The 15,423-nt window shown below is 35.7% G+C and overlaps 1 protein-coding gene across 1 annotated transcript in view; it reads left to right on the top strand.

The window, feature by feature from the left end:
- Tecrl (trans-2,3-enoyl-CoA reductase like) overlaps window positions 1–15,423 on the top strand; it is a 79,487-nt gene that overhangs the window by 43,863 nt on the left and 20,201 nt on the right. The window contains exons 5-6 of the mRNA XM_021211298.2: window positions 8,541–8,656; window positions 15,047–15,152. Coding sequence (XP_021066957.1) covers window positions 8,541–8,656; window positions 15,047–15,152 — 222 coding nt within the window. The remainder of the gene's footprint in view (window positions 1–8,540; window positions 8,657–15,046; window positions 15,153–15,423) is intronic.

The following is a 15,423-nucleotide window of genomic DNA, read 5'->3' as shown; positions in this document are numbered from 1 at the left end:
AAATGTTAAATTTCCTTGCACTCAAACTGAAAATATTTTTGCATAATAATGAGAAATAATTTCAATAATATACTCAGGAAGGAACTGTATAAAGATTTTATAAAGAACTATAAAAATTCAAGGGGTTCCTGAAGAGTTAAATAATTATGTACACAGATGATAATACATAATAATAAATCATTGAAGACCACCGTATTTCAAATGAACTTCCTCATAGATAGGTAAAACTCTACTATAGTTATCCAAAATCATTGGACAAAGTTTGATTGAAACACTAGGTTTTTATGGTGTAAAGAAAGAAAGGATTTTTTTTTTTATATGATTCTACTGAAAAAGAGGTCCATCTGTTTGCTTTATTCCTTATCTATTGAGTTGTATTGCACTAGTTTAGGGCTTATGGGTAAATTCTCCTGCTCTCTCTCTCTCTCTCTCTCTCTCTCTCTCTCTCTCTCTCTCTTGTTTGTTTTCTTTGTTTTTCGAGACAGGGTTTCTTTGTATAGCCAAGGCTGTCCTGGAACTCACTTTGTAAACTAGGCTGGCCTCGAACTCAGAAATCCAACTGCCTCTGCCTCCCAAGTGCTGGGATTAAAGGCATGCACCACCACGCCATGCCATGCCTTCTCTTTTTTGAGATGGTAACAGTTGTAGCTCTTAAAATTGCTACCTCTGAATTTAATGATATAGAAGCAAAAGGACTACACCAAAAGAACTGAAGGGGTAAAGTTCTTGAAACCACTTAAAGAGATTGAACTACTCATGAGCGAGGCAATCAATTAATAGAAAAGTTTCAGCAGCCAGAGTAAACGCCATAGCTCTCTTAGTGAAAAAAAAAAAAAAAAATCAAAGGTGATAAGCAACTCTTGCAATGATATACAGAGAATGCGATCTTCTCTGTCATCATTTTTATTTCACAATAGACACCTTTCATATATTTTCTTCAAAAATTAGAATTTTTGTTTTTGTTACATTTGTGTTTTGTGTTACAATATAATGTATATTTGTAATGTTTTCATTTCAAGTCTTTTTTTCATTCAAGTGCATTCTGTTTTATTGGCACTAAAAATAGTTTTATCATTCATAATGTTTTGAGCAGTTTCCTTATACAATCAATTTTAAAATTGATAAATTCGGGGAATGGAGAGGCAGCTCAGTATTTAAAGCTGGCAGAGTCTCCTGGTTCAATTTTCAGTACCCACCTGACTTCTCATTAATCTCAGTCCCATGGCCTTCTTCAGGTCTTCACAGGCACCACGTACCTATGCACAAAAGACATGCATGTAGACAAAACACACATGCTCAGTTATATGTTAAAAAACCTTCTCTAAGTCATATGTTTATGTTTATATTTATAATTTATTTCCTTTCCAAGTTAATTTTAAGATATATTCCTCTTCCATATTTAGTAATGAGGTCCTTTATAGTGGGGTTAGTATAGTGGGGCCTGTGGTATTATGAATTTGTTTTAAGTTTCCAAACACTGTGGAGCCTTTGAGTACTAAATTATTAGGCTAATAATTAAATTTAAAATAGTATTAGTTCTTCTGCAACATAGGAATATTAAGGTGAAACTACTATTGTAAAAAAATATATAAGATTTAACATGAAGCTTAAGCATGCTTAGTTAAAGATATTTCAGGTAGGGAGATCTGACCTACAATGATTCAAGTATTCTAAGATTCTTTGAGCAAACTTATGATGAGGAGTAAATTTTCTTCCTAGGGATTGTGCTAAGGTGACAGACATCAGCCATGAGTTCATTAGAAGCTTCCAGCTGCACTAGCAGGATAAGCAATGAAGAGGAGAAGCAGTGAAGGAGAATTCTTTGATAACTATACTAGAGAATTATACTTGAGAAAAAAAATTCATCTAAGCAACAAAGAGAGCTCTGGAAATTGGTTAGCACTCTGAAATCAGCCTTATGAGTCACACACTCTTTTGCACTAAAGGGATCAGTCTACTAAATGCTAAAGAAAGACATTGCAACCACACCTACTTTGTGTCCACTACATTGTATAATGGACAGCTTTTATTCTGTGTAACATTTATATTCATTTATAAAATATTCAAATACATATGGACAATAAGCCATTTTGTAGAGTCAATAGAAATTTTTAGATGTAGCAAAATGAAATTATAGTTTGACTTGCATCTTATATGAAATATCAGTAGTCAACAAGTAATGAAAACATTTCTTCTGCACTAAATGACTGTGATGAATGCTTAAAATATCAAACTATTTTTCACCACACAAGCACTGTTATCTAAAAATACTAATTTTCATCATTTTTGCATTCATCTCTGTGTGTATATGTATTCATAGCTCTAAGCTATTTGTCTCTAACACATATTCTAGATTGGGCTATACAATTGAAGGTACAAAATTATTTAATCCCCATGAAGGTACTTCTCTGTCATACTTATTAGCTGTTTCTATATTATAAAGCAGCTTATCTTTTCTTATGCAATTTATTTCTTATATTTAGAGAATACTTTCTATGGGATCACATAGGTTTGGGGACAATATGTACTTTTCTCTAAGTCTTTTTCCCTTGGGAGTAGCCCTGTTTGACTCCTGATGAATACTAGGTTTCATTTTATCGTTATCAACTTATTTTTCATAGTTACACTGGAGGTCACTGGAAATCCAATGGTCTGCAATGATTTGTTATTGGGTGCTATTATATGTGTACATAATTAATTATTTGGGACTCTCTTGAATTTTTAGTGCTTTTCATAAAATATTCACATAGTTCTTTCCTAAGTATATGGTTTGAAATTAATTTCTCCTGATACAAAAATTGTTGAGCTTGAGTGCAGGAGGATTTGACAATATTTTCTTAAAGACATGATTTCAGTGTTATATCTTGACAATTAGTTCATACACATAAGGAATAGCACATCATAGCATGAATAATAATGTCAGGCCTTGGTGCCCCGCCGTGAAATGGATCCCAAGTTGGGCCTGACACAGTCACTAGACCCCCTTTCTTTCATTCTCTTCCACATTTTTGTCTCTGTAGTTCTTTTACACATGAACAAATATGGGTTAGAATTTTTTTGTTTTGTTCTGTTTTTTGTTTTTTGTTTTTTCGAGACAGGGTTTCTCTGTATAGCCCTGGCTGTCCTGGAACTCACTCTGTAGACCAGGCTGGCCTCGAACTCAGAAATCCACCTGCCTCTGCCTCCATAGTGCTGGGATTAAAGGCGTGTGCGACCACGCCCGGCTTAGAAATTTTGACTGTGGGTTCTTAACCCTGTCCCCCAACTTGGGAACCTGTCTATTGACTGGAGGTGGCCTCTTCAAGTTCCCTCTTCCCATTGTTGTGCATTTTGGCTAAGGATACCCCATTGACTCTGGAAAGTCTCTAACATCCCTGGTCTCTGGGACTTTCTAGAGGGTCCTCCCACTTCCCACCTCCAGAAACTGCATATTTCCATTCATTCTCCTGGCCCTTTATGTTTCTCTCCTCTTTGCTCTGCCCCATACCTGATCCTATTTCCCTTTTCCCCTCCTGCTCCCCCTCCTCTCTTTTACCCACTTCCCTCCCTCCCTCTGCTTCTATGATTTGTTGTTGTTGTTTTTGTTGTTGTTTACCTTTCTGAGTGGGATTGAAACAGCCTTACTTGGACTTTTCTTGATAAACTTCATATGGTTTTTGTGGTACAGCATGGATATTCTGTACCTTTAGCTAATATCCACTTATCAGTGATTACATGCCATCCTTGTCCTTTTGGGTCAGGATGGTATTTTCTACTTCCATCCATTTGCCTGCAAAATTGATGATGTCATCATTTTTAGTTGCTAAATAGTATCCCATTGTGCAAATGAATGACAATTTCTGTATCCATTCTTTGGTTGAAGGACATCTTGGTTGTTCCCAATTCTGGCTATTACAAATAAGGCTGCTGTGAACATAATGGAGCATGTGGTTTGGTGGTATGGTAGAACATCTTTCAAGTATATGCCCATGAGTGGTATAGCTGGGTCTTCAGATAGAACGATTTCCAATTTTCTGAGTAACCACGAGATTGATTTCCATAGTGGTTGTGCCAGCTTGCAATTTCACCACCAATGAAAGAGTGTTCCTCTTTCTCCACATCTTCATTAGCATGTGCTGTCACTTTAGTTTTGATCTTAGCCATTCTGATGGATGTAAGGTGGAGTCTTAGGGTAGCTTTGGTTTGCATTTCCCTGGTGAATAAGGATGCTGTATATTTCTTTAACTGTTTCTCAGTCATTCAAGATTCCTTTGTCAAGAATTCTCTGTTTAGATCTAGACCCCATTTTTTAATTGGGTTATTTTGGTTTTTCGAGGTTAACTTCTTGAATTCTTTATATATTTTGGATATGATAAATAGAACCTCATAAAACTTAGAAACTTCTATAAGACAAAGGACACCATTAATAAGACAAATTGGCAACCTACAGATTGGGAAAATTTTCTTCACTAACACTATATTCAGTATTTTTTGATATCTAAATTGTCTATCTTTCCCTTTTTTCCTTGATCACAAAGATCACTTTAAGCATAAGTATGTTAGTCCTGTTATTTGAATCTCATATAACTTCATGTATTAAGATACATCGTTACTCTTGATTTGAGTCACTGTATCCCCAGCTCTAATGTATACATATTTTGGATAAATGCAGGGGTTTTTATATAAAAACATTAATGATCTCTGGAAATCAAGATGAAATTGAACTTTAAGACCATTTAATTTATTTCAGATAAATAGTAGCACTGGTGACTTTGGGAATTCTTCTTGAAACTCATGAACAAAACAATTTCTTATTTAGAACTTTTTGTCCATGGAAACAAGTATTTTTAAGGCCACCTTCAGTTTTGATAGATAGCATATGGTTTTAAATATTCATTTCCAAGGAGGTTGAAAATTTTCACTGTTGTTATTTTTATGATCTTCAAAGTTTCATAGCCATAATCAATCTCTTATCCAGAGAATATTTTTACTACTACAACAACAACATAACAAATTAACCTAAGTTTGTAATGACCTAAGAGGTTCTCATTCCTGTAAATATCTTAAAACAGGGCTTTGATTAGGTTATTTTTGTTTTGCTTTTATCTCATTATTATGATTTGTTGAAATTGCTTAGTGCATATGGATGATTTACATAGTAGGTTGTTCACATGAGAGTTAGACTTAAAGAAAAGAAAGCAGTAATTATTTAATAGGATACCATCTTAAATGGTATTCAGTAATGCAAAGGGATCTTACTCTTGGGAAACTTCTAACAATATAATTCATAGCTGTCCTTTAACAGCTGCTTAATGCCAATGTGTTTTTACTGTTGGTTTCTAGTTATTCTGAGGTATGCTATTTAATTTGTTCACAGAAGTTAAATATAGAATAAGAAGGCAAACTATCAACTTCACAATAATGACAAAAAGAAAAAGATGCAAGGATTCCCATGACATGTAGATTGTACCAACTAACATAAGTAACCCAGATGCTAGAGTGTAGAGAAGGTGTTTACTTTCTATCCATATACTGGACAGATTTATTGAAATTAACTATACAGGTTTTAGTAGCATGAGGCCCTAGATTCAATATTCTATGTGAGTTTCTGCCTGCAGTAAAACTCATTTCAGTCCGGTCTGGGTTCATCCTGAGAGGCGGGCTGGGCTGAAATGGAATGGGCGAGAGAAACGGGAGCCAGGACAAAATTATTCTGATCGAGGCTCAAAGTTTAATGAAGGAGCTCAGTTTATATAGCGTGGGAAAAACCCGTCCCCAGCCCCAGTCTTTGAAGGCACACGTAGGCGGGTCCAAAGGGTCAAGGCACAGGTGAATGTCCATAGGCGGGTCCAAAGGATGTTGTCTTCTGGGACATCAAAAGGTCTTCTCAGTAGGTGGTGGAGACACTTTGAAGGACAGCTACAAATAGAGCAGCTCTGGCATATCTGAAGATTTCCACTGGTGGATCTGGGCTTTGAAAGACCGTGATTACTATAGACAGTAAGGCAAGCTTGGCAGATCTGAAGATTACAGGTGGTCCAGTGGCAACCGAGAGCTGGGATGCCCCAACAATTCTACATATTCCAAAGGAAAATAATTCACCAAGATGAAGATGCCATAGAAGTTCCAAAGGCTCAAAAGGACCTCCATTGTCTATTTTAAGGAATACAACTTCTAAAAAAAAAAAAAAAAAAGAAAAGAAAAGAAAGAAAGAAAGAACAAAAAAACTGGTTCATATATATAAAATGCAGAGAAACCTGAAGGAAAAAACATATTAACAAAATATAAAATATATGACTTAATGAATTATAAATTAAGTGAAATTTGTGAATCCAAAATAAAATCAAGTCCTTACTGTTTACAATGGAATTTATGAGTATTTATCACTTGCTTGGCTTCTGCATGCATAAGCATTTGTCTGGTCTCTTTGTAGTTTTCATCAGAACACAAATTCCACTTTGTAAGTGACCACACTGATATATCTATGCAGTCTTTGCTTTTTATCATAAAACAATTTTGATACCCTTTTCAGTTTAATAAAGTATCTTTTATCTTTTCTTTTATTTGCCCTCAAATGAATATTTTGAGACATTGTCCAAAAGTTGGTGCCATTCTCTAGTGTATTCAATATTTATAATTCACATCTAGTTCCCATTTGAACTGCTGTGTTTTAGCTTATGAAATATTGGTGAGAAAATATTGTCTTTTAAATTGTATTCGTGTCTATGAGCGTACTGTCCTGAATTTTATTTAAGAGATAACAAAGGGGAAAAACATAGTTTAATTTCCTCTGACTCTGAATAACTTTATTCATAATATCTGATAAAATTTTATTAGCTTAAATTATAGTGGCTTTTCTGAAATTTTACTATTATCCACAACATTTTTCATATTGAATATATCATATAGAATTTGCTAAAATTTAACTTTGTTAAATCAGCTGGCATTGGAATAAATATTTAAAACATTTTTTTATATAAACCAAACAGCCTTATTATTACAAAACATTATCTGAAACATATTATGGGACATTCCCAATGGTTAATAATCTCACTGTCTCTCTATTCATTGTCCCTATTCTCTGTCTCTCTGTCTCTCTTTTTCCGTCTTTCTCTGTCTCTTTCTCTCATCCCTTTTTCTAGCTGAAATAGGGTCTCATATTGTACCACATCTGGCTTCATACTAATGGCAATTTCCCTGACCCATCTTCCTCAATGCTGATATGATATGAGAGCCAGCATGCTAAGGATAATGATTATCTGTTTGCATTTCAATAAGAATTCACCTCATAAACCGTTAATTAATATAAATTCTTATGTAGAATTTATTCTAGAAAAATAATCATATGTTTTTACAGTTTTTCTTATTGTTAGTCTTTTTTGCTCCTGATATATGCGTTTCTATATTCAGAATTATAACTAAAAACACAAAAATATATGCATAAGTACATAATTATATTACAAAATCCATTATCAAAGCCTAGACATATGTTTATACATAATATATATTTACACACCTATGTAATAACGTACTCGTGTGGATACTTAGCATTTTTCTGTAACCTAGGCTGGCCTTAACTCATGAAGCCATTGACTCAGATTCAGTATTGCCCACTGTAGACTGGGTTTTTCTAGATCAATTAACTTAAATTAAATAATCCTTTATAGACATGCCAACAGAACAATGTAAGGTAGAAAATCTCTCATTGAGACTCTTCCCAAGTAAATGCAGATTGTGAGTAGCTGAAACTTAAAGTTAAGTATTATAAGGTATTACATTTCAAATAGACAAGGCTTAGTGTTTTGTTATTAATGATTCTAAAGTTAGTCGATTTTTATAAAAGAAATATGTTTGTAGTGGGGCGAACACAACAAAAAGGGAAAGTGGATGCTTTCACTATGTTCTTTTCAATGAGTGGGGCACTTCACATAGGGTGTAGATTGAGCAGGACAAAACTAAAACATAGTTAATGCATTTGCTTAATCAGATAGAACAATTTTGCACTATTTGTTACCAAGTTCAGAATCAGAGGATATAACACTATTGCTTTTCTAGTTTCAAATCTTGTGTGTGTTTGTGTGTGTGTGTGTGTGTGTGTGNTGTGTGTGTGTGTGTGTGTGTGTGTGTGTGTGTGTGTGTGTGTGTGTGTGTGTGTGTGTGATGGATAAGTGCCTAAAAAGAGAGACCTACTGCTTTACAATGACCATTACAATGATATAGAAGTGGACAGAGATGCACAGAGTTTGGTTCTGGGCAAATAATTGTGTAAATAGTCACATTAATCTAACTTTGGATGTTTTCATTTGCAATTTCACTGCAATAAAATAGTTCTTTAGAATCATTTTAAAAATTATGTCTACATTACCCATTCTTCTTAGCTCTAAGTGAGTTCCTCTGAGCAAGATTTATTTGCAGTAGTATCTAACCTGTTTTGAAAAAGTCAGTATCTGTTACTATATTTCACCAGATCATGTATTTGATCAATGCTCATGAATAAATGCACCTGAATCTTAAAATATTTATAAAAATATTTTTAATCCAAGTGTACTTTCTACTTTCAGGTCTTTTTGGCTGAATACTCAGGACCTCTGTTAATATACCTTCTTTTTTACTTGAGGAGCTCATACATATATGATGTCAAGGAGAGCTCTAGATGGCCCCGGCACCCTGTGGTACAGTAAGTGACACACATGGGAGACACAAAGGTGACATATGTAGCCCTAATAAAGAATAGACTACTTCTCCATAACTACATTATTAGTTAATGACATCAAAATTTAAAGCAAATCTAACTTTTTGACCAATGCATCTTAACTCTGATCACACTATAAGGGATCAGCTATTCACTTTCTGTTCACATTTATGGCTGAGGCACACCTGCCTCCTAACACCAGGAAGATTGGAATCATATAGCATAACTCAGAAAATATAAAAAAATTCTAGATCCACACTACAATATTACTAAGTTATATATATTTTATATAATGGAGTTGATGACTCTAGGATAGAGGAACAAAACTTTAATTCCAGCACTATGAGTTTGAGGACAGCCTAATCTGTGTAAACATCAGAACAGCCAAGGGTACACAGAGGATCTTGACTCAAAAACAAAACAGTATTCTTTCTGGAAAACAACCAATTTGGATAACTGTGGTGCATTGAGAAGTCAAGAAGACTCTCTTGGAGCTTTACGCAGCAGTTTTAGCAACCAAGGTCAAAGCTGAGGGGATCTTGGAGATAAGGATCATGACAAGGAGTTCTTTTCTCTGACCAAGCTGGGCCATATGTTCAGGGTCAAGAAGGTCAAATCCCTATAGAAGATCTACATTTTCTCCATGCCTCTTAAGGAATTCAAGAGCATTGACTTTTTCCTGGAAGCATCCTTAAAAATTAGGTTGGAAAGATCGTGCCAGTGCAGAAGTGGAGTTGGGGTGGCCAGGAGACAAGGTTTAAGACTTTTGATGCTACTGAGGACTACAACAGCCATGATGGTCTTGGTTATATGTGGTCCAAGAATGGCAGATAGTCACTGCCAACTGAGGAGCTACTGTCTTCTTGTTCAAGCTTCCATCATCCCTGTGTGGAGAAGCTACTTCAGAAACAAGACTGGGAATCGCTACCCTATAACCATGCAGAATGACAAGCTGCTGTGTCTGTGTGTTGATCACTGTTCCCAGAGGCACTCGATCCATCTCTGCTTCTGTGCGCAAGATGCTGTTGCTGATGGCTGGAATTAATGATGTTACACATCAGCTTCTAGGCCTTTGGCTAAAATCAAGTTTAAGAATGTTTTTAAGGGAAAAAAATCAAACTTCAAATTCTGTGACTTAAAAGTATCTCAAGTGAACTAAGAAAGAGCATTAAGGACACATGAATGTTGTAGTAGGTAACAAATTCCATCCTGATGTTTGCATCTCATTATAGACACTGAGGCTCAGCCATGCTAAGGACTTCTTGTTTTGACTCCCCATTGCACTTCTTCACACAAGTTGTTCAACCATGACATTCCCAATTCTCATAGCTTCCCCTCTATTATCTAGATTTCAAGAATGATGCCAATATTGTCCATGTTGCTCACTCCCAATAGCCATTCCAATTACTTTCATAAACCTTACCAGTTTGGCTTGTTTCTTATTTTCTAAACTATGTTTCTGTGATCATTGTTGATTTTTTTCTCTAAATTTAACTCCTACAATACATGCAATAAGTTGTTGACTTAGCCTAATTTATACAAAATACTCATTGAAATAATTTGGTTTGATAGGTGAACTCGTTGCATACATATTTCTTTCACTTTGGGTATTTAGAGGTTTTTTTTTTTTTTTTTTGCAAGTGGTCAATCTGGAAACTGTTCATATTAAAGGAATCTGTGTTACAAAGCCATTTAATACACTGCAGGAACAAAAGAATGGTTACTGTAGACCTTCACAAAGGTACAACAGGTAAATGATAGGCTTTTCAAGGAAGCTTTGAAATATAAAACTCTTCATTTTTCTTCAATTAAATTAAATGTTTAATGAAGTTAGAACATATGTTTAGGACGTTGGAAGGAGAACACAACAACAACACTTGGATTTTAAGAATGACTATACAGCACAGATGAACAAATTAGTTACAAATGAACTGATTTAAACATGCTTAAACACCAGCATGTTTGATAGCGTATTAGTAACAATTCCATCAGTACCACATGTTTTCCAAAGCATCAATTATGTTAAGCTTCCACAATTAATTCCACGGTAGTAATATAAGAGTCCTTTTTAAAAAATTAGCCTTGAGTGATTAGCAGTGATTTATGAAAACTCTGTGCAAGATTCTAAAGCATGTAATCTCAACATGGCAGCAGTAAAGATGAAGAACATGCTTATGTCAAATTATTGATCAGAAGTAAGGAAACTACAACATTATCATAGGCTGTTGTGATTGCTTTTGTATAGTTCAAAGACCTTGAATGAAGGCCATTCTAAGGAATAGACCACAGACACTGGACATACCCCTTGGAGAATTCTAGTTGGAACTTCCCTTGAGGACCAGTTATCCTGGTCATATTTAGAAGGATGGAAACTGCCTAAGGAGAAGAGCAATCAATAGTTTATCTAGCTATAAAATTTACAAACTACTTCAAAGATCAGCTTAGCAAAATATCCTCAAGGGTATAGTAGTTACATCTTGGTGATTGCCAAGATGCCCCTAATTGGACTGAAGGCCCATCAGACAGTAGGGAATTTTGCCTGCTATTGTAAACCAGTGCTTAGCAGTATATGGTGATTATTGAATGTTTTATTTTCTTCACTGTCAGTACTACTCCTAGTGTATTTATCTAAGTAAAATAAGCTCTTTCTATGATAAACTAAATGTCTTTTATTATTAAATAAGTGGCATGTTTTAATTTTTACTCTACTGAACTGCTTAAGGTATACTATATTTGAACCATGTTTATTTGAAATATATTTTATTATTATTTTATTTATTTAAAACCCAGTTGTTGACCCTCTCAGTTCCCCCTCTCATGGTTCCCCGTCCTATTCCTCTTCCCCTTTGCTGTCTAGAGGATGCCCCACCCCGCAGGCCTCCCTCTTCCCAGGGGCCTCAAGTCTATCTAGAATTAAGTACATCTTCTCCCACTGAGGCCTGACAAGGCAGATCTCTGCTGTGTTTGTGCCAAGGATCTTGGACTAGCCCATGTTTGCTCCTGATTGGTAGCTCAGTCTCTGGGATCTCCCTAGGGTCTGGGTTAGTTGAGACTGCTGGTCTTCCTATGGGGTTGCTCTGCCTTTCAAATTCTTCGGTCCTGTGCCTACTTCAACCATAGAGGTCCTTGACCAGTCCAATAGTTGGGTGAAAGTATCTATGTCTGTCTCAGTCAGCTGTTGGTAGGGCCTCTCAGAGGATCGTGATGCCAGGGCATCCTTTGGAAGCAGATCATAGCATCAGTAATAGTATTAGGTCTTGGTGACCCTCCTCCCCGGCCCTGAGATAGATCCCAATTTGGGCTGGTCATTGGACTGCCTTTTCCTTCAGTATCTTCTCCAATTTTATCCCTGCACATTTTTTAGACAGGAGCAATACTGGGTCAGAAACTTTGACTGTGGGTTAGTAACCTTGTTCCTCCACTCACAGCCCTGGCTATCTACTGATGGTAGACTCTTCAAGTCCCCTCTTCCCAGTGTTGGACATTTTGGCTATGATCACCTCCATTGAGTCCTGACAGTCTTTCATCGCCCAGTTCTCTGGGACATTTTAGAAGGTCCTCCCATTCCCCTTTCCTCCTCTCCCTCCCCTCTCCCTTTCTGATCCCTTCCTCCCTCTGCCTTCCAAGATTACTTCATTCCCTCTTCTAAGTGTGGTTGAAACCTCCTCACCTGGACCTTTTTGCTTGTTACACTTTCTTATGGTCTGTGGATTGTATTTTAGGCATTCTGTACTTTTTGGCTAATATCTACTTATCAGTGAATACATACCATGCATATCCTTTTGGGCCCGAGTTACCTTACTCAGGATAACATTTTCTAGTTGTATCCATTTGCAGGTAAAATTCACGATGTCCTTGTTTCTAATAACTGAATAGTATTCCATTATGTAAATGAATAACATTTACTGTATCCATTCTTCAGTTGGATTAAGGGATATATGGGTTGTTTCCTGATTGGGATGCTATGAACAAGGTGGAGGCATGGGTCCTTGTGGTGTGGGCAGGCATCTTGGGTTTATGCCCAAGAATGGTATAGCAGGGTCTTCAGGTAGATCTATTTCCAATTTTCTGACAAACTTCCAGATTGATTTCCAGAGGGCTTGTACCAGCTTGCAATCCCACCAGCAATGGAGGTGTGTCCTTTTTCTCCACATCCTTGCCAGCATCTGCTGTCACCTGAGGTTTTGATCTTAGCCATCCTGACTGGTGTGACATGGAATCTGAGCATTATTTTGTTTTGAATTTCTCTCATGATTAAGGACTATGAACATTTCTTTAAGTGTTTCTTGGCCATTTGATGTTCCTCTGTTATGAATTATCTCTTTATCTCTGTACCCCATTTTTAATGTTTTTGGGGGATTTTTGGATGTTAACGTCTTGAGTTCCTTATATATTTTGGATATTAGCCATCTAGCTAGAACAATTGGACAGCAAACATAGATCAAGGGGATACAAGTTGGAAAGGAAGAAGTCAAAGTTTTACTATTTCCAAGTGATATGATAGTATAACAAGCAACCCCCAAAATTCCTCCAGAGAATTCCTATAGCTGATAAACACCTTCAGCAATGTGGCAGGATATAAATTAATTCAAACAAATCAGTAGTCTTTCTTTATACAAATGATAAACAGGTTGAAAGAGAAATTATGAGAAAAAACCCATCACAGTAGTCACAAATAGTATAAAATATCTTGGTGTAACTCTTACCAAGAATGTGAAAGTTCTGTAAGACAAGGACTTCAAACCTCTGTAAAAAGAAACTGAAGACCTCAGAACATGGAACGGTCTGCCATGCTCATGGATTGGTAGGATTAGCATAATGAAAATGGCCATCTTATCAAAAGCAATCTACAGATTCAATGCAATCCCCATCTAAATTCCAATATAATTCTTCACAGACTTGGAAAGAACAATTATCAACTGCGCATGGAAAAACAAAAACAAAGGATAGACAAAAAATATTCTCAACAAAAAGAACTTCAGGGGGAATCATCATCCCTGACCTCAAGCTGTGTTACAGAGCAATAGCGATGAGAAACAAATGGCATTGGTAGAGAGACAGTTTGATTGAAGGAATATAATCAAAGACACAGAAGTAAACCCACACACCCATAGACAACTGGATCTTTGATAAAGAAGCCAAAAATATAAAGTGGAAAAAAAAAGCATCTTCAATAAATGGTGCTGGTCTAACTGGCAGTCTATATGTAGGAGAATGTAAACATATCCATATTCATCATCTTGCATGAAGCTCAAGTCAACGTGGATCTAGGACCTCAACAGAAAAGAACCCTAAAGTCATTGACTGGCACAGGGGGAAGTTTCCTGAACAGAACACTAGTGGTTCAGGCTTTAAGATCAAAAATTGGTACACTATACCTCATGAAACTGAAAAGTTTCTTCAAAGTGAAATACACCATCAAATACTTTAAATTTTTAACTATTCTAGCTTTCACTTACAATAAAATAGCTAAATGTGTTAATAGAATGTCTGTCCAAGGAAACTGGCCATCCTAAAAAACATTTAGCATTTACTTTTGAAATAGGAATTATATAAAAATGGCAAGAGGAGGAGCCTTAAATACAGGGAAGCAAGTATATGAAAAGACAAATGTGGCAATGTGTCAGGTCGTCAGAACCTATGAAATATAGGCTGCCATCAGACAGTAAAGAAGATGAAGTTCAAACTCTCTTAATGTTCCTGTACTGACAAAAGAAAACTCAGACAATTAAAAAGTAATTTTGAATGTTGCAAAATGTCAACTATTCTCAACATAGGCATTGGTTATTTTTAAACTTGTTCATTATCTGCTTCAATCTCCAGGCAATTTCTTATGATCACATTGTTAATTATGCCACTTCCTAAGGCATATGGACACAAACAAATTTATGGTTGAGATTATAAGATATTTCTGGTATCATCAGAAGTGATTTTGATATATTTGTATTAGTTATTTTCATTATTAAATAAAATTTTAAATTGTTTAGAAAAATTAAATAAACATTTATAGCTAATTAGCATTAAATAAGATTTCTTGCTAATGAGAAATTCTGATATACCTTACAAATTATTATCTGCTAAGGTTTGTCAAGATTTGTAATACACACACACACGCACGCACGTGCACACACACACAAATATATATATATATATATATATATATATATATGACTTGAAAGCATAAATAAGACTACAGGGCTCAATAATTTTCTGTGTAAGAGCAGAGCAAGAAAACAGAGGGAAATATTAGGCTCAGTATATAATATATGCCTGTCAGAAAACTTAAAAACTAAATAACCTTCTAAAATTATATAATATGGCAAGGTGGGTTCTGGAAAAGCAGTTAATTGACTATTAATTTGTTCAATTTTCCAGCTTGGCTTGCTTCTGTCATTGTATCCACTACATCCGACACCTTCTGGAAACTTTATTTGTTCACAAAGTTTCTACAGGACACAGTCCTGTGAAAAACTTGATAAAGGTGAGAACTAAGATGCATTATGGGTTTAATTTATGTCTCAAATAATATAATTTACATTGCATCATTGTTCTAGCTATGGTTTCAGTAGCTGTGAAGAAAGAGAGAGAGAGAGAGAGAGAGAGAGAGAGAGAGAGAGAGAGAGAGAGAGAGAGAGAGTATGATGGCTAGAGAGAGAGAGGGAATTACAGGTTTATTTTTGATTTTTTCCTTCTACTGTTATGTGTCTCACTGAAGGAAGCCAAGGCAGGGCTTTCTTATGCACACCAGGATT

Source organism: Mus pahari, chromosome 13, assembly GCF_900095145.1.
Source record: "Mus pahari chromosome 13, PAHARI_EIJ_v1.1, whole genome shotgun sequence".
Taxonomy (NCBI): Eukaryota; Metazoa; Chordata; class Mammalia; order Rodentia; family Muridae; genus Mus; species Mus pahari.
The sequence above is the reverse complement of the archived record's forward strand: the minus strand, read 5'-3'. Positions and strand labels throughout refer to the sequence as shown.